The 26,223-nt window shown below is 42.7% G+C and overlaps 2 protein-coding genes across 7 annotated transcripts in view; both read right to left on the bottom strand.

Moving 5' to 3' along the window:
- htt (huntingtin) overlaps nucleotides 1-7,984 on the bottom strand; it is a 246,898-nt gene extending 238,914 nt beyond the window's left edge. For all 6 annotated transcript variants that reach the window (XM_073047912.1, XM_073047911.1, XM_073047909.1 and 3 more), the window contains exon 1: nucleotides 7,679-7,984. In XM_073047912.1, the coding sequence (XP_072904013.1) occupies nucleotides 7,679-7,767 (89 nt within the window). In that variant the 5' untranslated portion in view covers nucleotides 7,768-7,984. The remainder of the gene's footprint in view (nucleotides 1-7,678) is intronic.
- A 12,930-nt stretch (nucleotides 7,985-20,914) lies between these two features.
- Nucleotides 20,915-26,223, bottom strand: part of LOC140728870 (G protein-coupled receptor kinase 5-like) — a 169,695-nt gene continuing 164,386 nt past the window's right edge. The window contains exons 15-16 of the mRNA XM_073047913.1: nucleotides 24,447-24,578; nucleotides 20,915-22,516 (exon numbers count right to left, since the gene is read on the bottom strand). Of these exons, the coding sequence (XP_072904014.1) occupies nucleotides 22,460-22,516; nucleotides 24,447-24,578 (189 nt within the window). The 3' untranslated portion in view covers nucleotides 20,915-22,459. The remainder of the gene's footprint in view (nucleotides 22,517-24,446; nucleotides 24,579-26,223) is intronic.

Consider the following 26,223-nt stretch of genomic DNA (forward strand, 5'->3'; position numbering starts at 1 on the left):
CACACTGCCCCCCCCCCCCCCACATTCTTAATCCCAACAAGTACAGGCCCAATGAGTTGAGCTTTTCATTCCAGGATTATTCTCGTAAACCTCCTTTGGACCCTCTCCAATACCAGCACATCTTTTCTTAGATAAGGGGCCCTAAACTGAACATAATAATCCAAGTGTGATATGACCAACATCTTATAAAGCCTCAGCATTACATATTTGCATTTATATTCTAGCCTTCCCTTAATGAATGCTAACATTGTATGTGCCTTCCTTACCACTGACTTAACCTGCAAGTTAACTTTTAGGGAATCCTGCACAAGTACCCCCAAGTCCCTTTGCACCTGATTTATGAACGAGTTCACCGTTTGTGAAATAGTCTACAGCATTATTCTTTCCACATGACCATGCACTTCCCTACACTGTATTCCATCCACTCTGATATCCCGGCCATTATATATCCCACAACCAATAGACTAACAAATTACCTGGACATTATCACACTGCTGTTTTGTGGAGGCTGTGTACACAGTGATTGCTGAATTTCTTGCAAAATTACCCCTCCTATGAAGTGCTGGTGGTAAGGAAGGCAAATGCAATGTTAGTGCATATTTTGAGAACTAGAACTTAAAAGCAAGGATGTAATACTGAAGCTTTATAAGACATTGGTCAGACTGAATTTGGAGTACTGTGAGCAGTTTTGAGTTCCAAATCTAAGAAAGGATATACTAGCACTGGAGAGGATCCAGAAGAGGTTCATGAATAAATGGGTTATCCTATGAGGAGTGTTTAATGGCTCTGCCTCAGAATAGAAGGATGTCCCTTTAGAACAGAGATGAGGAGGAATTTCTTCAGCCAGTGTGTTGAATCTGTAGAATTCATTGTTACAGATGGCCAAGTCATTGGGCATATTTAAGGTGGAGGCTGATATGTTCCTGATTAGTAAGGGTGTTAAAGGTTACAGGGAGAAGGCAGGAGGATAGGACTGAGGGGTAAAATAAATCAGCCATGATGGAATGGTAGAGTAGATGATGGGCTGAATTCTGTTTCCATGACTTTCTGGTCTTATGGGTGTGATCTAAGTGTTTTGGGATATACTAAAGGGATGTTAGAAGTGCTGTTTAAGTGCAACTTCTTCCTTTTACTAATTAAAAAGTATTAAAACATTAATAAGTAGTATCAATAAGTTTACACTAAACCAGGTTACCAACTATTGCCAAAACACTGAGACACTGAATGAAACTGAGCATACAAACTCACTTCCCCTTTGTGGTTGAAGATTAAACAGTGAAAGGACAGAAAGGGGTGGATCTAGTCAAAATACTTTGCCTCATAACAACTGTTATTGGCAGATCTCAGACAGTGATGGAGCTGTGCAGGAGTGAGGTAGTGTCACCTACAACAACCTTTCATTCAATGTCAGTAAGACCAATTGTGGACATCAGGAAGGGGAAGTCGAGGGAACACACACCAGTCCGAGTGGTCAGCAGCGAAAAGGGTGAACAGGTTCAAGTTGCTGTGTGTCAACATCTCTGAATATCTATCCTGGTTCCATCACATTGATCCAATTACAAAGACAACATGCCAGCAACTACATTTCAATAGGAGATTGAGGAGATTTGGTTTGTCACACAAAGACTCTAGCACAGTTCTACAGATGTATCTTGCACAGTATTCCGACTGAGCGCATCAATGTCCGGTATATCAACTACACAGAATCGGAAAAGGCTGCAGAGAGTTGTAAACTCAGCCAGCTCCATTATGGGCACCAGCCTCCCACCACTGATGACATCTTCAAAGGGCAATGCCTCAAGAAGGCAGTGCAGTCGGCCCTCTTTATCCGCGGGTTCTGCATGCACGGATTCAACCAACCACGGATCGGGAAAACCCGGAAGTTCTCTCTCCCGCACTTGTAGTTTGAGCATGTACAGACATTTTTTCTTGTCATCATTCCCTAAACAATACAATATAACAACTATTTACATAGCATTTACATTGTATTAGGCATTATAAGTAATCTAGAGATGATTTAAAGTATACAGGAGGATGTGCATAGGTTACCGCGTATTGGGAATCGAAAAAAACGGAAGTTCTCTAAGTCGCAACAGGTACATCTGGTATTATTTAGCATCAGTTAGTCAAATGTTTGTCTTAGGATATAGTACATATTTTACCTTTCTATGCATATAAAACTTAAGAAACGTATGTATTTCAATAATTAAACCACTGCATTGCTTTGTAATAATTGTAGCTTTCATTGGGGCAGGGCCTTCACATGCTCTATCATTCTCACTTTATCCTTTAAAATTGTTCCGATCATTGACCAACTGTAGCCTAACACTTTTCCAATGACCGATGGCGTTTCACCTCTTTCCGATCACTTTACTATTTCCACTTTATTTTCAATCGTGATCGTTTTCCGTAACGGAACAGAAACAATGAGGACGGTGGGTTCCGAGCCCCGCCAGGTCCTAAAGCCCACCGCACTGAGACAGGTTAAATAAGGTCCAGAGCTCCACTGGGTCCTAAAGTCCACCAACTTGAGCATCCACGTTTTTTGGTATCCGCGGGGGGGGGGGTCCCAGAACCAATCCCCCGCGGATAAGGAGGGCCGACTGTATCCAACATTAAATATTCTTACCATCCATGCCATACCCTCTTTTCATTACTACCAAGATGCACACTCAATGTTTGAGGAGAAATAGCTTTTTCTCCTCCGCCATCAGATTTCTGAATGGTCCATGAACATTACCCCACTATTTTGCTCTTTTTGCACTCCTTACTTTTTTATATTTCTAATTGCAGCTTTTAATAATTCTTTACATATTGCAATGCACTGCTACTGCAAAACAATTAATTTCACGACATATGTCAGTGATAATTAAACCAGATTCTGATTCTGAAAGTCCTCCAGGAGGACAACAACCTTGTAGTTTGGAGGCTTGCGTGCCTCAGTGACCCGGACAGTTACGTTGGCTGGAGTCAGGGCTTTGTGCTTTGGCTCTTTGTAAGATCACTCATGCCAAACAGGTCAAAGGGTAGAGGCCAGACTAAGAGTGGTCCACCGGTGTTCACGGTTCAGGGGTTCAGCTCAGGGCTAACAACCCTAATTGGTAAAACAAAATTGTTACGGAAACAGCAATGAAAATTCCTTCTATATCTGAGTGCGACGGTATTCCCGAGTCTCCAACTCAGGACCTGCCTGACTGACAGTAGTGAAAACCGAGAGGAAGCTACTGACATAATGAAGGAAGCCCTGAACACCGCCAGAGATTGGTGCCCTAAATGCCAGTGGCATTATGGACAGTAAGTAAGTGATACTGAAATTGATTTCCAAGGAGCATATCAGGTTTATGATTTAGAAGAAATTTTATTAACTACCTTAGCTAATGAAGCTACTTTGTCTCCACTTTCCACCGGTTGAACACAAGTACACAATAAGGATGTGAAGTATTGATTATTTATTGAATTTGGAAATCATCCCTTGATGCTTGAATTACAGGCTTTCTCACTGGTCAGAATCAGGTTTAATATCACTGGCATATGTCATGAAATCTGTTGTTTTGCAGCAGCAGTACATTGTTTTATATTAAGTATTACAATAAGAAATATATCTTTAATAATTTAATTAAATAGTGCAAAAAGAAAAAGGAAAATAAAATACATAAGTCGTATTACATGGGTCCATTGTCCATTCAGAAATCTGACTGAAGGGAAGAAGTTGCTCCTAAAATGTTGAGTGTGATCACTCTACAAAATAAAGGATGTGCCTTAATGAAGTGAACTTGAGAAAAGTCCATTTCTCAATCACCATTCTTTATATCTGCTTGTAAATAAAATTGCCACTAATTAATCAACTTAACTAACTGAACATTTACAACCTTACCCCCGGTTCAGTATAGATGCAATTTTCTTGTGCAAAATAACAGGTCACCAAGGCTGGTTACAATTATCACAAAATTACAACACTATTTGGAAAGCACTTAAACAGTCACCCCACCTTCCAGCAACTCTAGCCGGTAATCCAAGAAATCGCTTAATTGACGAACCAATTTTCCAATAGAACTCATGCAGGAGATCAGGCCTTCAACAACAGTGATCTATGCTAAATATTAAGACCTGTGTGCTTTTTAGCCTTAAATCCACATGCTGCTTAACTTCCGATCACTGTGAAATATCTCAAGTATTAATCTCCTCCTTGAAAGAGAGCTATTTAACTGAGTAAAACTGAAGGAATGTTTTGCTCAATAAAATATTGCCAATGGCTTATAGCAGAAATTAAACACATTTCTCTGAACTCTTAATTCAATGCATTGGTTGCCACCAGACCTGTTATTGTTGACATCACATACTGCAGAAGTTCATTACATCCAATTTCAAACAACCATAATAATGCAGAGTTTATAAACTGAATTTGGATTTGCGTTTTTCAAAAGTAATGGCTTATGCGCTATTTTAAAAGAGAATTCTAAATAGTAACTCTTCTGTTGCATCTGCTTGAAGTTGTGTAAGACATCAGTGAGGCCGAACTGGGAATATTGTATGTAGTTTTGGCCATCTACATACAGGAATAATGTCAATAAGATTCAAAGAGTGCTGAGAAAATTTACAATGATATTGCTGGGACTTGAGGACCTGTGTTATAGGGAAAGATTAGGACTTCCTTCCCTAAAGCACAGAAGAATTAGGGTAGATTTAATAGAGGTATACAAAATTACAAGAGGTATATAGGATAAATGCAAGCAGGCCAACTAGTGGAGTGGTGCCACAGAAACAACCCGGCACTCAACGTCGGTAAGGCGAAAGAACTGATTGCGGACTTCAGAAAGGGTAAGACGAAGGAACACGTACCAATCCTCAGAGGGATCAGAAGTGGAGAGAGTGAGCAGCTTCAAGTTCCTCGGTGTCAAGATCTCCAAGGATCTAACCTGGTCCCAACATATCAATGTAGTTATAAAGAAGGTAAGACAGCAGCTATACTTTATTAGAAGTTTGAAGAGATTTGGCATGTCAACAAATAGACTCAGAAACTTCTATAGTTGTAACGTGGATAGAGTGGACACTCTAACGCTGTTTGATATGGAGGGGCTACTACAAAGGACCAAAAGAAGCTGCAGAAGGTTGTAAATCTAGTCAGCTCCATCTTGGGTACTAGTCTCCATTATTACGGACATTCAGCACCCAGGGCATACCCTTTTCTCACTGTTACCATCAGGTAGGAGATACAGAAGCCTGAAGGCACACACTCAGCAATTCAGAAACAGCTTTTTCCCCTCTGCCATCCGATTCCTAAATGGAATCGAATCTTTGGACATGACCTCACTTTTTTAAAAATGTATCGTACTTCTGTTTTTGCATGTGTTTTTAATCTATTCAATATACGTAATGATTTACTTGTTTATTGTTATTATTCTTATTTTATTTTTCCCTGCTAGATTATGTATTGCATTGAACTGCAGCTGCTAAGTTAACAAATTTCACGTCACATGGCGGTGATAATAAACCTGATTTGATTCTGAAGTTTGGTGACGCTAGACCAGCAGTCACAGGTTAAGGGTGAAAGATTAAATATTTAAGGGGAACATGAGAAGGAATGTTTTCACTCAGAGGGTAGTGAGAGAGTGGAACATGCTGCCAGCGGAAGTGGTGGATGCAGGCTTGATTTCACCATTGAAGGGAAATTTGGATAGGTACATAGATGGGAGGGGTATGAGGGCTGTGGTCTGGGTGCAGATCAATTGGACTAAGCAGACGAATAACTGCAAGAATAGATGGCCCAAGTGGCCTGTTTCTGTGTAGTGTTTTATGACTCTATACTTCCAGATTCAAAGTGCTGATTAGCACCTTCTGTGCTGTAACTGTTCCACCACAGACAATAAGCAGAGAGCCCAATTTAGCATATTTATTCATGGAAGTGGAGATTGCTGACAAGGCCTGTATTCATTGCCCATCCCTTCAGCAAGGTGAGTCACCCCGCTACTATAGCTGTAGTTGTGCAACTTACACAAATCATAGAATCTATATTTAATAACTATAAAAACCTCGATGTTGCCAATTTGCATAAGTCAAACAGCCACCCCTCCTCAAATTCCCAGGCTTACTGATATCATTGTAAAACATATTTTATTGACTCTTGACTTGAGTAATATTATTGAACATACTATTTCAATCAAACTAGGCACCTGTTTTGAAATATAGAATTGCAAAAAAATAGAGTGCAGTTTGACAAGCTGACTAAACATGTTGTACAAATAGAACTTTCTGTTTTAAAGCTTGAATGACTGAACACATCTGCCACATCCTACCTGCCAGCTTGTCCTCCTTCCCCTCCTACTTTCTAATTCTGGCTTCTTCCTCCTTGCTTTCCAGTCCTGATAAAGGGTCCTGGCCCAAAACTCTGACCTGCTCAGTTCCTCTTGAGGGGGGGGGGGGGGGGTTGAGATCACTGCCACATCCCACATGAGAGCGCAATTGCTAAGTAACTCAAAATCATGTTCACCCTTAATAATGAAATAATAACAAAAACTAGAATGTTTCAAAAATCAGCTAGTCAATCAGCAATTATTGATGATACATAACACTGAAATGAATGATCTGCCTCAAACACATTCAAGTTAATGCTTTCAGTCCCTGCTCATGGACTTGGCCCTACCCACAACAGACTCAAAAAGTTACCGTACTTTCCCCAAGCAGTAAGGCTGATCAGCACCTCTACCCACTAACCCACCCCTCCACAAACACTACTTTATCATTTCCTGTCAGTCACCTTATGTACGCAGCCTGCCGGACTGCACTGGAAGCCAAGTCTGTGGGTATATTTAAGGCAGAAGTTAATCGTTTCCTAATGGATATGGTGAGAAGGCAGGAGTATGGGGTTGAGTGGGATCTGGGATCAATCAGCCTCAATGGGCTGAATGTCCCAACTCTGCTCCTATGTCTTAATACGGTCACTTTATGGACATAAATCTTTGTATACAAGCTATTTTGTATATTTATTGTGTTCTTTATCTTACTGTGTTTTTTTTTTGTTCTGCATCAGATCTGGTTTATATTTAATTATCTGTGTTCATATCTCAGTGTCTACAGTTCTAGATTTGCCTACTGTCCAGTCTTTACCTATATATATTTTTGCATTTGTCTGCACATGCATACTTGTGTAACTAGTTGCGCACCTTTGCAATGAAGAATAGTAAGGGAAATTTTATTTTTCGCATGGCTGCGTACACATTTGTGAAAGCAAGTTTGAGAGCGCGAAATAGGCACACATACGCAAAGTGAATGCATGACGCAAGGTTGTGTGAGAGTGGAAGAATAGATGGATGTGTTTATATAGCTGTGAGTGGCTGCGTATTTGACTGTGGTTAAGTACAGGCATCGGGGTTATATGCATATACTAGTAGGTCGTATGCATGTGTCTATGTGGAAGTGTCATTTACATTGAAGTGTGGTCAAGCACACACGTACTACGGGGTTGGGTGCATATAAGTACGGGGTTGCGTGCATTTATATGACTGCGAATGGTTGTATATTTGTATTTAAGAGTGTGGTTAAGTACATCAATGCATCGGAGTTGTGTGCATATATTAGAAAGAGGTCGCATGCATGTGTTTATGTGGCTGCGAGTGGTTGTGTCTTTATGATTGCGGATAAGCGCACACATGCAGGGATGGGTGCGCGTCTGTTTACTCACTGTTTCTGTCCCGGCTCCTCGCTGGACGGTCCCTGCTGGAATGACTTCAGTGACTCGAAGGCCTTCATCAGTTTCTCCATGGTTGCCATTTTATTAGGGAGAAGGAGAAAGTGAAGGGAGTGGAATAGTGGGGAGGGGGCAACGAAGCTCGGCAATCTTACGCTTTACCAAGCGCTTTAATTCAAGACAGCAACAGGCAAACACCCCGACCGGATGTGTGCAGAGCTTATCCCCGAGGCGGGCTCACTAACCGAACCTCCATCTGTCGCCAAGCCCGGCAACCACCGCCATCTTGCTGAGGAAATATCCCACAATTCGTCCACAACAACCTAACCTAACGCCGGCACCCGTCCCCTGATTGCTGCTCCGATTGACCAATGAGATCACAGAGTTTGGATAGAAGGCGGGACTAAAAAAGGAAAAGCCACACTCAACGGGGTACAGCGTGCCGCCTTTCGATGATGAACAGTCCTCTAAACCAATAGTCGATTGGATTTGTAGTCTCTCAGCTCAATGACACACACTTCCCTCCCATGCCGTCCATTGATTGACGGCTCCGCCAAGCAATGATCTATCGAATTTTCTTTCCAGGCCGGGACGCGGCATTGTATCATAATATTACGTCATAAGCAGCACCGATTGATGGTTCCGATATCCAATCTAGATCTAGATTTAGTTTAGCTGACCAATGGGAGTTGAGAGCGAGACAGGACAGGCGGTCCGAATTGAATATATACATGTATACCAATTATCATTAGTGTTTGGGTATTTTAGACCAATGATATCGTGCTAAAGGAGGGACGAAATGTTGATTCAAAATCAATGACGATCGTTTGCAGGCGGGATCTCCAAATTCAAAGGAAGCGGCCGATGACGATCAACCCACCAAGAACCATGGACGTGTGAAAGGGGACTTCGGGGTTTCAAGGTTATGAATGACGACAGGTTGACCAGTAAAAGATGGGAACGTCTTCACTGTGGCCAAATTAAAAGAAAGATAAGTGGAAAGACGGAATGAAATGAGGAAAGGCTGGTAATAATCACCAGTTTCTTGAGATACAGTGAAGAGCTTGTCTTGTATACTGTTAAATCACTAAGATCGTAATAACATAAAACACAATACTGGAATGCAGGATTAACTGCAACAGCTACAGAGAAAATACAGGTAGACAACAAATAAATCAAACATTATCGAATGGTGCAGTAGACTCGATTGGCCAAATGGCACAATTCAGCTCCTATGTCTTTGGTGTATACTGTTGTGGTGAACTACATATACCTGTCTGGACACACCCCCCTGCTGACTGCTCCTGTGGCTCCTCCCACTGACCCCGGTATAAAGGCGATTGGGGCACTGCTCCTCCCTCAGTCTCCAGGATGTTGTGTGGTGGTCTCCTGCAGCTAATAAAAGCCTATTGTTTGCCTCCCGTCTGTGGTGAACTACATATACCTGTCTGGACACGCCCCCCCTCCCGCTGACTGCTCCCGTGGCTCCTCCCACAGACCCCGGTATAAAGGCGATTGGGGCCTGAGCCCGGCCCTCAGTCTCCAGGATGTAGCATGGTGGTCAATTGCTGCTTGTTCTTTCTTCCAGTCAATAAAAGCCTATATCTCGCCTCACGTCTCCGAGAGTTATTGATGGTGCATCAACTGTGTGGAGTTCTAGATCAAAGTTCAAAGTTGCTACAACATAAGTTGTTTATGGAGACTTGAGAGGGTGCCAGGGTGTTAATTGAATTAGAGAAAACAAGCTATAAAGAGAAGTTAGACAGATTAAAAAAAAATTTTGGGTGGGGGGGGGGGTAGTGAAGGAAGCTGAGAGGCAACCTGATAGAAGATTATAAAGTTATGAAAGCCAGAGATTTACCAAATGAGTTTTTATTTTTACAGAGTGGTGGAGCCTGGAATGAGAGGTGGTGGAAGCAGATATGACAGCAATGCACGGAAAGGTGAAATGAAAGGCGCAAACATTGGAAATTGTTAATGAGTCAGGCAGATTCTGTGGGGAGAGAGAAAATGAGTTAATGGGTTGAAAATCAGCCTCTATTTCTACTGGAGGCAAAAGAAATTTGCCAAGAAAAAATTTGGCAAGTCCCCATCAACCCTTACCAATTTTTTGTTGATGTGCTGCAGTAAGTACCTCATCTGGTCGCCTCAGGGCTTGGTTGGGAAATTGCTCTGCCTTTGACCACAAGAAATTGCAGAGAGCTGTAATTCCACCCATGGCAATTCGGTGCATCAGGCAAAAACCTTGCTGTTTCCTTAGCATTTGTCTGTTTACCAAGTCCGAATTGTGAGCTCGATGCTCGACCCAGCATAGGTACAACGCATGCAAGGAACAGGCCGGATTTGAACCTCTCGCTCCAAAGTCTGCTGAGGATGCCACGACAGATAGATAGATAGATAGATACTTTATTCATCCCCATGGGGAAATTCAACATTTTTCCAATGTCCCATACACTTGTTGTAGCAAAACTAATTACATACAATACTTAACTCAGTAAAAAAAAATATGATATGCATCTAAATCACTATCTCAAAAAGCATTAATAATAGCTTTTAAAAAGTTCTTAAGTCCTGGCGGTAGAATTGTAAAGCCTAATGGCACTGGGGAGTATTGACCTCTTCATCCTGTCTGAGGAGCATTGCATCGATAGTAACCTGTCGCTGAAACTGCTTCTCTGTCTCTGGATGGTGCTATGTAGAGGATGTTCAGAGTTATCCATAATTGACCGTAGCCTACTCAGCGCCCTTCGCTCAGCTACCAAGCGAAAGAGAGCAGTAGACACAGCTCGGGAACCAGCCTCCCCACGTGGACTCTATTACACTTCTTGCTGCCTTGATAAAGCGGCCAGCATAATCAAAGAACCCCCCACCCACCCCAGACATTCTCTCTTCATCCCTCTCCCATTGGGCAGAAGATACAAAAGCCTGAAAGTATGTACCCCCAGGCTGAAGGACAGCTACCCCATTGTTATCAGACTCTTGGACAAAGCTCTTGTCCGATAAGTTGGAGTCTTGGCCTCACAATCCACCTCGTAATAATCTTGCATTTGTCAACCTGCACTCCATTTCCTCTGTAGCTGCTACACTTTATTCTGCATTATGGTATTGTAGATATCCTGTTATTGCTTTATCTTGTACCGTGTAGCTATTTGACTTTTGTGAACCCTAATTCACCTTAAACAATGCAGAATAAACTGCAACAGCTACAGAGAAAAGGCAAGTAGACAATAAATAAATCAGACATGATTGAATGGTGCCGTAGACTCAATGGGCCAAAAGGCCCAATTTGGAAACTTGCACTGCACTTTTTCGGTAACTGTTACTCTTTATTCTGCATTGTTATTGTTTTACCTTATTCTGACTCAACGCACTGCGTAATGATTTGATCTGTATGAACAGTAAGCAAGATAAGCTTTTCCCTTGATCTCGGTACATATGTAAGCCGGTACCAATAACAAAAATGCACCGTTTCAATCCTGATAATGGGTGTCAGCCCAAAACTGTTTATTCCCCTCCATCGATGCTACCGGACCTGCTGAGTTCCTCCAGCACTTGTGTGCGTGTGTGTTGCTTAAGATTTCCAGCATAGCAGAATCTCTTTTGTTTATGTACTTGAATCTCTGGTTGTTATTATTATTCACAATTCATTAGACTCACATTTTTGAATAGTCCACGAACCCCAAAGCTCAAAGGAAATTTATCAAAGTACGCACATCATATATAACCCTAAGATTCCATTTCTTATAGGAAAATAAAATAGAACCATAAAATAGAATGGAAAATAAAAACCACACACAAGAAATACCTGCAAACATCCAGTATGTAAACGAGGACAAGCTGTGCAAATCTTATAAAAGATAATACTGAGAACTTAAGCTGCAGAGTCCCCAGGTTATGGAGTCAGGTCAATGCTGAGGCGAGTGAAGCCACCCACAGACACAACCTCACTATTTTGCTCTCTTTTTGCACTATCCTTTAAAATATATTTCTTATTTTAACTTATAGCATAATGTATGCATTGCACTGTTCTGCTGCCAAACAACAAATTTCACGACACAGTGATAATAAACCTGATTCTGATATGTTTCCTGAACTTTGGAGTAAAATTTAAAATAGTGAACTCTCTACCGAATGAGAAAAGTGAACTTGTGACCTGAGTTTACGCCTGCATTTCTTGGCGTCTCCTCAAACATACGAGATCCTAAGGGACACACAAAGCTCTGGAGGAACTCAGCAGGTCAGGCAGCATCTAGGGGCGGTAATTGCCAGGCAATGTTTCAAGTTGAGATCCTACATCTGGACGCAATTAAGTCCAGATGAAAATTCTCAAACGGATGCATACAGGAATCTGGAGGAGACGGTCAGTGCTCATACCCTCTATCTGTAAGGAGGTTTAACACTCTCCCCAAGACTGGATGCTGCGGTTTCCTCCCACATTCCAAAGATGAACAAATTAGGGTTGGTAAGTTGTGAGCGTGCTGTGATGGCGCAGGAAACATGGCAACATTTGTGGGCTGCCCCCAGCACTTCCTCAGACTGTGTTGGTCGTTGGCACAAATGACACTGTTCGTTTCGATGTTCATGTGACAAAGTTAATCTCGATAGGTAATCTAATAGCATGGATGGAAAGTTAGCGTTCAGTACAGTGGGAATAAATAAGCCCCTCTCGGGTTAATAGGCTATAACTGACGGGGTCACAGATACCAGTGTTAGGCTCCCATTTTTACAATACTTATATCAACGATTTAGATTGAGGGGACCTAATTTTATATGTCCAGATTTTCTGATGTAACCAAACAGAAGAACATAAGAAGTATGAGCAGCAGTAAGCCATCTGTCCCATCGAGCCTGCTCTGCTATTCAATAATCCAGCCATGGACTCATCTCCAACTACCTGCCTTTTCCCCATAATCCTTAATTCCCCTACTATGCAAGAATCTATCTGACCTTATCTTAAATATACTTACTGAGGAAGCCTCCACTGCTTCATTGGACAGAGAATTCCACAGATTCACCAGTCTTTGGGAAAAGCAGTTCCTGCTCATCTTTGTCAAATGACACAGTTCATCGTATGTTTCGTTCTACAGTCCTGTGCAAAAGTCTTAGGTACATATACAGAGCTGGGGCGCCGAAGACTTTTGCACAGGACTGTATCTGTCGACGTGGAACGGAGAGTGAGTTTATAAATCTGGTGGGAGGGGTGTGGGACAGGTGGCAGAGGAGTGCCAGTGTGGGGGGTGGTGCGGGTACGGACACACCCAGCCTTGAGACACCAGGCAAGGTCATTTGATTCCAGACAATTGGTTTATTGATCGTTACAGAATGTCTCTCTGGTGCTTCCTGCTCCCTCCCCTCTCTCTTCCCTTTTTCCCAACCATGAGTCCTCTCTCCCTGCCCCCTTCCCACTCTCAGTCCACAATAAAGACCCATAACAGAATCAGGTTTATCATCACTCACGTGTGTGATGAAATTTGTTTTTTTTGTGGGAGCAGTACAGTGCAATATGTAAAATTAAAACAGTACTGTGCAAAAAGTCTTAGGCACCCTGACTATATATATGTGCCTAACACTTGGTAAATAGACTTGAATTTTAATCAGTGGATATTATCAAACTGAGTGCATGGCAGTGTTTCAAACAATGAGATCATACACCAGAAAGGGGAACCAGAAATGCTGAGTACTTTTTAAATTTTGAGAGACACTGAAAGATGTTGATCTCCAAAGGAAAATGGGGTGCTGAATTTTCCCTACTTTTATTTTTACCTAAGATGTAAGTCACTAACATGCAGATGCAACAAGTACATAGGAAGGTTGGTACTTATTGCTAGAGAAAGGTCTTACTATGGTATTACAGGGCATTAACGAGACTTTACCCATAAGACATAGGAGCAGAATTAGGCCATTCGGCCTATCGTGACTGCTCCACCATTCTACAATGGCTTACTTATTTCATCTCTCAACGCCATTTGCCTGCCTTCTCCCCATAACATTTGATGCCTTTACTAATCAATAACCTGTCAACCTCCTGGGTGGCAGGGTGGAGATGTGCCTCTACCAAATGTTATGTACCCCGTAACTGGGTGTCTTACCAGCAAAGATAGAAGTGTCCGTTGGAGTCTGGTGGTACTATTTTCAAAACAGTGTTTATTAGTAAAACAATATCAAACATATCAAAACAATATCAATGCAAATATACAGATAATATACATTAGCAGTACTGAACCTAAAAGTGTGGGTATAATAATAATCAATAATAAACAAGCTCTATCGTTGTCTAGGGGATAATGAATTATCATGGGAAAGTATAAAGTTCAGTTCAGTTCATGCAGGCTGAGGTAGTTGTTGGTCGATGCGTTGTAATTGTTGGAGAGAGAGAGAGAGAGAGAATGAACAGTAACAGCTATTGTCTTGCAAACCTTCCTTTACATTCTTGATCCGTCGATGTGTTGTTGTGGCCATTCAAGTATGACCCCTCCGTCCTTTAGCTAGACCGTTCTTCCATGGTGGACTCGTCACCCAGGCAAGGGTGGACACACACACAAGCCCCCACCGGTCTCGCTATAAACACTGTGAGTTAAAATTTACCGATCCTTCGTTCGGTCTCCGATGCCCCACACTTTTCTCGTGGGTTCCAACACTTAAGCAGTGCTCACTAGTGTGTTTCTTGGTGCGTCTGAGGGGTGTCACCCCAGACCTCACTTTTTTCCCTACTCACAGGGTCTCAAGTGTCAATCAGTTTTGAATGGCTTAGCCCATCAAACCAGCCCACTCCGGCTGTCCACCGAGGAATTTCAATGAACAGAATAGTACCAAGTAAACAATCCTTCTCCAAAAGACAATAACAGTTAATCAATGGCTCCTCTCCTCTCTTATCAGTAGCAGATGTTCCAACTTGTTTACCTCTTATCAGTGTCTCTCTCTCATGAGCTGTTATCAGTAACAGCTGTCCTGGCATGTTTTCTTTTGTCTCTCTTACTCTCCTGTTAGCAGCTTCGAAATAGTAACGGTTTGCGATGCTCCAAAAGGGGGGGGGGGCATGGGCAACTCTGCACCCCTCTGCCCGTCAGAGTTGTTCATCCTTCGTAACACAAAGGAGGTGTAACGCACTCCTTTCCTCCGCTAGCCTGCAGGTCACCCTTTGGGCAAGGTGCAATATTTGTTTACCCCCTGATCAGGGTCATGGGAAGCCGTGGGAGCAGGTGGTGCATGGTTGTATGAGCAGCCGGTGCAGATCACAAGTCTTGGTTATGTGACCACTGACACCAGGCAGACAATCTGATAATGGCTGGTGTCACCTGGCCTGTAAAGACACTGCTCAGAGGGCAGCAATGGCAAACCACTTCTGCAGAAAAATTAACCAAGCACAATCATAGTCATGGAAAGACCATGAATCAGAATCAGGTTTATTATCACCGGCATGTGACGTGAAACTTGTTAACTTAGCAGCAGTTCAATGCAATACATAATCTAGCAGAGAGCAAAAATAATAAATAAACAAGTAAATCAATTACATATATTGAATAGATTTTTTAAAATGTGCAAAAACAAGAAATAACGTATATTTAAAAAAGTGAGGTAGTGTTTAAAGATTCAATGTCCATTTAGGAATCGGTTGGCAGAAGGGAGGAAGCTGTTCCTGAATCGCTGAGTGTGTGTCTTCAGGCTTCTGTACCTCCTACCTGATGGTAACAGTGAGAAAAGGGCATGCCCTGGGTGCTGGAGGTCCTTAATAATGGATGCTGCCTTACTGAGACACCGCTCCTTGAAGACGTGCTGGGTACTTTGTAGGCTAGAAAGTGCCCATGATGGAGCTGACTAGATTTACAACCTTCTGCAGCTTCTTTCAGTCCTGTGCAGTAGCCCCTCCATACCAGACAGTGATGCAGTCTGTCAGAATGCTCTCCACAGTACAACCATAGAAGTTTTTGAGTATATTTGTTGACATGCCAAATCTCTCCAAACTCAAAATAAAATATAGCCGCTGTCTTGCCTTCTTTATAACTCCATCAATACACTGGGACCAGGTTAGATTCTCAAAGATCTTGACACCCAGGAACTTGAAACTGCTCACTCTCTCCACTTCTGATCCCTCTATGAGGATTAGTATTTGTTCCTTCGTCTTACCCTTCCTGAAGTCCATAATTAGCTCTTCCATTTTACTGACGTTGAGTGCCAGGTTGTTGCTGCGACACCACTGCACTAGTTGGCATATCTCACTCCTGTACACCCTCTCGTCACCATCTGAGATTCTACCAACAATGGTTGTATCATCAGCAAATTTATAGATGGTATTAGAGCTATGCCTAACCACACAGTCATGTGTATACAGAGAGTAGAGCAGTGGGCTAAGCACACACCCCTGAGGTGCGCCAGTGATGATCAGTGTTGAGTGAGGAGGATATGTTATCACCAATCCGCACAGATTGTGGTCTTCCTGTTAGGAAGTTGAGGATCCAATTGCAGAGGGAGGTACAGAGTACAGGTTCTGCAACTTTTCAATCAGGATTGTGGGAATGATGGTATTAAATGCTGAGCTATAGTCGATGAACAGCATCCTGATGTAGGTGTTTATGTTGTCCAGGTGGTCTAAAGCCGTGTGGAGAGCCATTGAGATTACTTCTGCCGTTGACCTATTATGGTGATAGGCAAACAAAGCATTTCATCACTGTCGAATTGAGAGCTACTGGGCGATAGTCATTAAGGCAGCTCACATTATTCTTCTTAGGCACCCACATCATACGACACAGCACATAACGAATGAATGATCAGCCTCGCTTTAAATTTACCCAATGACTTGGACTCCACAGCCATCCATGGCAATGAATTCCACAGTTTCACCACCCTCTGGCAAAAGAAATTCCTCATCTCTGTTTTTCTATTCTGAGTCTGTGCTCTCTGGTCCACTATTTGAAATGTCCTCTCTACCTAGGCCTCTCAATGACTGATAGGTTTCAATGAGATCCACTCTTCATTCTTCTAACCTCCAGCGAGTACAAGTCCAGTGCCATCAAATGGTCCTCATACATTAATTCTTTCATTCCTGGGATCGTGGGTTGGCTCCATATGAATAAATCATTCACTCCTTTCCCAAACTAAAATTATCTTACACACTCTTGCTATTTAAGCAATGAAAGCAGAGGAAGGGAAGCACAAACTTAAAATACACCAGACAATAGAGGATGATGGGTGGCCAATGTAAAGAGATCTCTCAATAGACTTGGGACCAACTGTCCGGAGGGTGAACTCACAGAAAACATCTGGTCCAGTCAGGGTACCTGGCGAAGTACTAAAGACCTGTGCTGATCAACTTGAATTGTTCAGAGATCTTAAACCTCTAGCTTTGGCAATCTGAGGTGCTCACCTGCTTCAACTTGGCTTCAATTAATATCATTGCCCAAGAAGAATGTGGTGACCTGCCTCACTGACTAAAAATCCAGTAGCACTTATATCCAGAGTGACGATGTGTTCTCAGAGGTTGGTGATGAAACATACCAACTTCTGCCTAAGATGTGACTTGGATTCACTCCAATTTACCTACCATCACAGCAGATGTCATTTCATTGGCTCTTCACTCAACCGAGGAACATTTGGACAGCAAAGATGCATATACCAGGATGCTCTTCATCAACTATAGATGGGTATTCAATACCACCAGCCTCTCAAAACTAATCAATAAGCTTCAAGACCTTGGCCTCAATACCATGTGCAATTGGATCTCCGAATTCCTCGCTTGCAGTCAGTTTTTATCTGCAAAGATTAGGCATGTCATCTAAGACTTTGTTAAACTTCTCGATGTGCAGTGGAGAGTATATTGACTGGTTACATCATGGCCCAGTAAGGAAACACCAATGTCCTTGAATGGAAAATCCTACATACGGCCAAGTCCATCATACTTGTTATTTATTAGTTTTATTTTATTTATTATTATTTTTTTCTCTCTCTCTCTCTCTCTCTGCTAGATAATATATTGCTTTGAACTGCTGCTAAGTTAACAAATTTCATATCACATGCCAGTGATAATAAACCTGATTCTGATGTACAGGCTTCCCCTTCATTTAGCACATATACATGGGGCGCTGTCACAGGAAAGCAGCATCTATCATCAAGGACCCCCACCACCCAGGCTATGCTCTCTTCTCACTGCTGCCTCAGGACCCACACCACGAGGTTCAGGAACAGTTATTACCCCTCAACCATCAGACTCCTGACCCAGAGGGGATAATTTCACTCAACTTCACTCCCACCATCACTGAACTGTTCCCACAACCTATGGACTCACTTACAAGGACTCTTCATCGCATTTTCTCAAAACTTATTGTTTATTTATTATTATTTCTTTCACTTTGTGTTTGCACATTGGTTGAACAACCAGTCTTTCATTGATTCTATTATGGTTACTGTCCTGTCTCCCTTTCTCTTCACCATCTACACCTCGGACTTCAACTACTGCACAGAGTCTTGCCATCTTCCCACTGATGGGTGAGTCCAGAACCAGAGGCCACAGTTTAAGAATAAGGGGTAGGCCATTTAGAACAGAGATGCGGAAAAACTTTTTCACCTAGAGAGTGGTGAATATGTGGAATGCTCTGCCCCAGAAGGCAGTGGAGGCCAAGTCTCTGAATGCATTCAAGAGAGAGTTAGATAGAGCTCTTATAGATAGCGGGGTCAAGGGATATGGGGAGAGGGCAGGAACGGGGTACTGATTGTGTATGATCAGCCATGATCACAGTGAATGGCGGTGCTGGCTAGAAGGGCCGAATGGCCTACTCCTGCACCTACTGTCTGTTGTCTTCAGAAGTTTTCTGATGACTCTGCCATAGTTGGATGCATCAGCAAGGGAGATGAGGCTGAGTACAGGGCTACGGGAGGAAACCTTGTCACATGGTGTGAGCAGAATCATCTGCAGCTTAATGTGAAAAAGACTAAGGAGCTGGTGATGGACCTGAGGAGGGCTAAGGCACCAGTGACCCCTGTTTCCATCCAAGGGGTCAGTGTGGACATGGTGGAGGATTACAAATACCTGGGGATACGAATCAACAATAAACTGGACTGGTCAAAGAACACTGAGGCTGTCTACAAGGGTCAGAGCCATCTCTACTTCCTGAGAAGACTGAGGTCCTTTAACATCTGCCGGACGATGCTGAGGATGTTCTACGAGGCTGTGGTGGCCATTGCTATCATGTTTGCTGTTGTGTGCTGGGGCAGCAGGCCGAGGGTAGCAGACACCAACAGAATCAACAAACTCATTCGTAAGGTCAGTGATGTTGTGGGGGTGGAACTGGACTCTCTGACGGTGGTGTCTGAAAAGAGGATGCTGTCCAACTTGCATGCCATCTTGGACAATGACTCCCATCCACTCCATAATGTACTGGTTAGGCACAGGAGTACGTTCAGCCATAGACTCATTCCACCGAGATGTAACACTGAGCGTCATAGGAAGTCATTCCTGTCTGTGGCCATCAAACTTCACAACTCCTCCCTCGGAGTGTCAGACACCCTGAGCCAATAGGCAGGTCCTGGACTTATTTCCACTTGGCATGATTAACTTATCATTATTTAATTATTTATGGTTTTATATTGCTATATTTCTTCACTATTTTTGGTTGGTGTGGCTGTAACGAAACCCAATTTCCCACCGGATCAATAAAGTATGTCTGTCTGTTATTATTCTGTTGTGCATTTATTGAGTATGCCCACTAGAACAAGGATCACCAACCTTTTTTGCACCGTGGACTGGTTTAATATTGACAATATTCTTGCAGACCGGCCAACCGGGGGGGGGGGGGGGGGGGGGTGTTAATCACGACCAGAGTATAGGTGATAAATCAACTATAAGTCACTTATAAGTGGCTAATACACTCAATTTTGTTTCTAAAAGGGTTTATCTAACGAATTTAATATTAAACACACAGCGCATATTTTCCTCACCTGAATATGGTGATAAGTCAATTATAACTCACTTATAAGTCAATAGCATCATAACATTTTAAGTAATATTTGGATATTAAACACACCGCATATTTTCCTCATATGAACATATAAGATCATTGCAACACACCAGTGAGAGGACAAGGTAAGGGCAGGAGGCCCCCGTGCTGGGGCTGCGGCAGTCGCAGTCCAGAGAAAGCGACCGACCGAGCGAGGACTGCGACAGGGCCCCTCCCACCCTGTCCTCGTGGGTAGGTCGGATCTATCGGCCGACAAAAGTTTGACTCGAGGGATGACTTTCAGTAGATCGCAGCGAGGTAGCTGCTCTGCTACTTACGAAACTCTGAGCCCGAATTATGTCGTCTGCAAATATTTTAGCACCGGGTTCCCCACGAACATTCGGTGTGCTAAACAGGTTTAGAGGCCGCACCCATCCGTCCGCGCTCCAGGCCAGTAGCAATGGTACTTCTCACCGGCCGCACTAGGCGGCCGGTTACCTGAGACCAACCAGCGATCCCTGGCGCAAGAGTATCACTGCATTTAGGCAACTGATGACCTCACATTGGTAATGACTTTGCATGCATTCAAGTTCAACAGTGACAGGGAATGAGGAAAGGAGCAGCTGACTCATATTGTTTCATATCACCAAATCATATCGTTTCCTCGCAGTCTGATAGCACATGCTTTGCGGCCCGATGGTTGGGGACCACAGCACTAGAAAATGAATCTCAGGGTTGTATATGGTGACATATATGTAACTTTGATAATAAATTTACTTTGAACTTTGATGAACAGTTCATGGAAAGGAGCTGTTGAAGGAGACCTTTATTTATGCTATGGACCCCCAACCATTAACCAAGGGGTCCATGGATCCCAGCCACCGATTCATCTCAATGAATGAACCAACCTCATTTGAAAGAAAAAAGATCAGCTTTATTTGTCACATACCCATCAAAGCATACAGTGAAATGTGTTGCTACGTCAAATCGCATCAGTGAGGAGTGTGATGGGAGCAGCTCACAGGTGTCACCATGTTTCCGGCACCAACGTCCCACTGTCCCTAAGCTGGCCGTCTATGGAATGTGGGAGGAAACCCATGGGGAAACGTGCAAACTCCTTACAGACAGCAGCAGAACCAAACCTGATCCTACAGCAAGCACTGTAGAGTGTTGTGCCAACTGCTACCGTGCTACCCACTGTGAATGTGTGAAAAATGGCAAAACCGATGAATTCCACAACACCCAGAGCTAAAAAGCTAAGACACCACCTTGGGGATGCTTCATACAACTGGAGACCAGGGAGCTGTATACAAATGGCAGTATTTATTAATTTAAAACGTTCCAACATAAAAACATTGGTTAAGAACCTACTAAGATTCCCAGTTCAGAATGGATATATTCACCAAATTTTTAAAAAAAGAGACAAGTCTAACGTTAGCATGAAAACAGTCATCAAATGTAATGAAATGAGACCTATTCCACGATTCTAGTATTCAGACAAAGCCTAACCACAGATACAATATACAACATGCTCGTTTTAAATACAAGTGGAGAATATTTAATGAGAACACACAACATCTAAAAAATAAACTGGCACTTAGTGCAAGACACAAACCACAAGAGTCATTATTTTTTTGAACAGAGAGGTCATTAAATTAAATCTTTCACAGTTTTTAGAAAATGAATCATAGATAAAACACCCAACATAAAAGAAAATAGAGTATTTGTTATAAATGGTTTGGTACAGATGGATCTGACATTGTCAGAACTTCGAGTTTTTGTTAAGGTAAGATGGGAATGTTTCCGTTGATCTATTGAGGTTGCAAAGCATTCTGTGTGTTGCCAAGAACAATGGTTCACATCGGTCAAAATAGCCACAGTTTCAAATTGCACAGAGGTCAAGAATTCTTAATGGACATTATCCTGACTCAGTCCATCAAGCCAAGATTATGAATGATCATTTATATATTCACAGGACAAGGTTACCTGTGGGGAGGGGGGCGGGGGAAACGAGGGTGTCACATTCTATCAGATTGGAAAGAGGTATTGAATCTACCTGATGCAGTTTGTCATTGGACTGCCCTGCATTATATGGTGCTTTGCAGGTTAAATGTGTCCTATTTCCACCAGACCATGAACCACTGGCCCTGGTTATGACCCACTGCAGATGATTAGCCATAGGGCCCATGAGCACAGCGGAGGTCCAATTCCAACAAGAAGAAAAAATAGAAGCAAGCGTAGACTAGATCCACACTATTTGCACTTGAGGTGGAGTTTAACTGTACACCCACACACACGCACACACACGCACTCACGCACACACACACACACACACACACAGTGCGATTCCAGAGCACAATGACACTCAGGTATACTTCCTCCCAAGGGCATATGTACACATGAAGAGCCAGTCACATACATACACACTCACACACACGTGTGCGTGCGCGTATACACAGACGCGCAGCACACACTGATTTCTCAAGAGCAACAGCTACTGTACAGACCCACTCCGTACTAAATAAAATCCAGCTAACTGTCACGAGTTACTAATAGCACACATTTACATTGCTGTGCTTCTTTTGTTTTTAAAAAAATAATTAAAAATAAACTTTTAAATAGATAATTCACAAAGTCATTCCTGCTAAAATTAACATACGCATTCAAGTGGTACTTAATATATGGCTTTTTGTACAACTTTAGTTAAAATATACATCTAAGACATAATTCAAATATAAATGTACAAAATATGTAAACTCATACAGCAGTTCTTTTTGTTGAAATATAATACACTTTAATACATGTTCCCAGTTTAACCTGAAATCTATCAGTGTACATTTGGCTCAAACTACAGTGTTTTTGAAGGGTCGTCTTCCTCCTCACTGAAGCTACTTTTGAAACACATCTGCAATGAGAGAAGTGTGAATGAGTCAAGGCAGACAGAAGGTTCAAGGGAGCAACAAACAGAATTTGATTCTGTATCACATAAGACCATAAGATATAAGAGCAGAATTAGTCCATTCGGCCCTTTGAGTCTCCTCCACCTTTCCATCATGGCTGATTAAATATTCCTCTCAACCCCATTCTCCTGCCTTTTCCCCAGAACCTTTGACACTCTGACTAATCAAGAACCTCCACTTTAAATAGGCTCAATGACTTGGCCTCCACAGCCATCTGGGTTAACGAATTCCACAGACGCACTACCCTCTTGGCTAAAGAAATTCATCCTCTCTGTTCCAAATGGACATCCCTCTATTTGATGCTGTGTCCTCCAGACCTAGACTCCCCAGTTAAAACACCTTTCCTCAGTGCCTCTTCCTCTCTTCCTGCACTTCTCATCCACAGGCATGTAAACATTTCCAAGGTAATCCGCAACACAGGTTAAAGGCAATGATTCAATCCATTAATCCCATTTGATCACTCTTCATCAAAAAGCTTCAAATCTTTCCTTTTCAAGTATTTATTCAATTGTCCTCTGAATTCCCTTCCACCACCATTTCAGGCAGCCTAAACACAGCTCAATAAAATCTCATTCTGCAAAGTAATTTCTCCCCCTTCTCTTTTTCCATTCCTGTCCCCCTCTCACCCCTTCTCTTCTCCTCACCTGTCCACCATCTCCCTCTGGTTCCACTCCTCCTTCCCTTTCTCCCACAGTCCACTATCCTCTCCAATCAGATTCCTCCTCCTTCAGTTCTTCACCTATTCCACCTAACACCTCCCAGCTTCTCACTTCATAGCCCTCCGCCACACACATACCTTCCCCTCACCTGGTCTCACTTATCACCTTGTGCTCCTTCCCCTCCCCCACCTTCTTCCCCCTCCCTTTCCAATCCTAATGAAGCATCTTGGCCTGAAGTGTCAACTGTTTCTTCCCCTCTATAAATGCTATCTGATGTCCTCCAGCATTTTGAGTGTGTTATCTCAACAAACTGTTTCTCTCTATCCTTTCCATGAAAGAACCTCAATTTTCAACACAAACAAGAGAAAATCTGCAGATGCTGGAAATCCAAGCCTGGTCTGGTCTGCTGAGTTCCTCCAGCATTTTGTGTGTGTTGTTCAATTTTCAACGCAGTTAAATTTCCCCTTGATCTTCCAAGATGCAAAGCTCCCCGACAACTTAGTGATCTAAGTGATCTGTATGATCTAATCAAATAACTGCAGAGAATGGCTGTGATCAAGTTCATACCCAATTAGACTTAAAAGTATCATCCACGAAATGGAGTTTAGTGGAAAAATAATTCTGCTTTTATTGGAAGTTTCACTCAAGTTTCTATTCACTATAGCTCATTGGTATTTGTTTTCAAGACTGTGATGGCATTGTTTGATTACTTGAACTGGCCCAAGGCTCCACTTATCTCCCATTCACTACTGGATGATACAATAATGTCCAAGAGACACTGCAGTCATTGTGTCTAACAGGAATTTCAGCTTTCCTTACCCACGATGCATGATATCTTACAACCCACCTGAGGGAGCAACACTGGTATGGTGTTAGCACATTGCTTTTCAACTGTAAGATCACTGAGAAATGGATAAGGTATTTTGGGAGATACAACACAGCCCAAGTAGCCGGTGCTGCCCAATTACACTCCTGTGCCCAGTTAACCTACTAACCCATATGTCTTTGGAATGAGGGAAGAAACTGGAGCACCCAGAGGAAATCCACTGTTAGAAGGTACAAACTCCTTATAGATCACGGTGGGAACTGAACCTGGGGCGCTGGTGCTGTAATAGTGTTACGCCAGCTTCTTCGGGTAAAGGAGGAATGCTCAGAAATTGAGAGGAGAGAGACCTGGAAAGGGGTGGAATACACTCCAGAATGGGAAATAGCTCACCTCTCGACGACAAAGTCTATACCAAACGCCTCGCTTGGGAGGTGGCTCGGGCTTGCTGTTGTCCAGGTCCGGTGACAGAGTCCCATCACTCCCATAGGTATTCACTTCTTTAAAACACTCTGTGTCGATCATCTGCGGGACAATTTCAAAACCAGTACATAAATGAAGAATAAATTATCTTGCTTCTTAGCAACCTTTAATGGGAAATGGAAACACAAGAGACTGCAGGTGCTGGAGGAACTCAGTGGGGGTAAAGCAATGGTTGACATTTTGGTTTGAAATCCTAGTGTTGTTCAGAATCAGAATCACTGACATCAGTTCAAATTTGTTGTTTTGTGGCAGCAGTACAGTAAGGTAATGTTCACATGCGCACACACCTTTTGTTACTAGCGCCCAAAGGAATTAAAACTGCGCACAAAAGATTGTCATCCTCTACCTTATTGGCATGTTAAGTACATTTCACAATCGGACACAACCACATTTCACTTTCCAGTTTCTGATGCGGACGGTGTTGACAACATGGAGTTTGCGAAGATTTGTCTGCAGATTTTACAACTGGCTTACTTATACCGTTTTATTGAAGAAATTATCCAGTGAACGCATACTGACACTGGGCAAAAAATTGCACAGCAAAAGATTTTTATGCACACTGGTCATTACAAATTAGAGAGAATATTGAGTTCAGGCATAAATTACTATACGTTATAATCAAAATGAATAAATAGTGTGGAAGAGGACTATCGAGGCATATTCACGAAATCTGACAACAGTGGGGAAGAAGCTGTTCTTAAAGTGCTGAATCCACAGACTCTCATTGTTATAAGGTGATGAGAGCCATTGATCGTGTGGATAGCCAGAGGCTTTTTCCCAGGGCTGAAATGGCTAACATGAGGGGCATCATTTTAAGGCTGGATATAGGTACCGAGGGTATGTCAAGCTTTTCACACAGAGAGCGGTGGGTGCGTGGAATGCACTGCCGGCAGCGGTGGTGAAAGCAGATACAATAGGCTCTTTTAACAGCTTCTTGGATAGGTACCCAGAGCTTAGAAAAATAGAGGGCTATGTGCTAGGGAAATTCTAGGCAATCTCTAGGTTACATGGCTGGCACAACATTGTGGACCGAAGAGCTTGTAATGTGCTGTAAATTTCTATATTCTATGTTGTTCAGTCGCTTAGTCGAGTCCGACTCTTTGTGACCTCATGGTCAATGGATTTTCATGGCAAGATACAGAAGCAGATTGCCAGGCCTTTCTTCCGTGCAGATTCTGCTGCTGCCCAGGTCGGGACCCGGCTGGGTTTGAACTCAGGACCATCTGCCTTGAGGCCCAGTGCACCTACACCACCAGCCGGCCCACAGACTCTCATGCCTCACCATTTATTCTGACAGCAAGAATACAAAGCATCATACTCTTAATCTCTGATTGATTATGGATATGACTTTGCACCTCACTGTCTGCCCACACTGCACTTTCTCTGTAACTGTAACACTTCACTCTGCATTCTCTTATTGTTTTCCCCGTGTACGAACTCAATGCACTGATGTGATGAATTGATCTGTATGGATGACATGCAAAATAAAGATTTTCACTGTATCTCAGTACATGTGCCAATAATAAACCAACTTACCAAATTAATTATCCATTTCAATTAACATTCATCAATTACAAGCCATCTAATACTAAGAGGCATAGGTAGAGAGGACATCCAGCACCTTTCTCTCCAGGACACCAGAGGATGCTTTTAAGGTGAGGGGAGATGTCAGAGCTAGGATTGTTCT

Source organism: Hemitrygon akajei, chromosome 6 (assembly GCF_048418815.1).
Source record: "Hemitrygon akajei chromosome 6, sHemAka1.3, whole genome shotgun sequence".
Lineage (NCBI taxonomy): Eukaryota > Metazoa > Chordata > Chondrichthyes > Myliobatiformes > Dasyatidae > Hemitrygon > Hemitrygon akajei.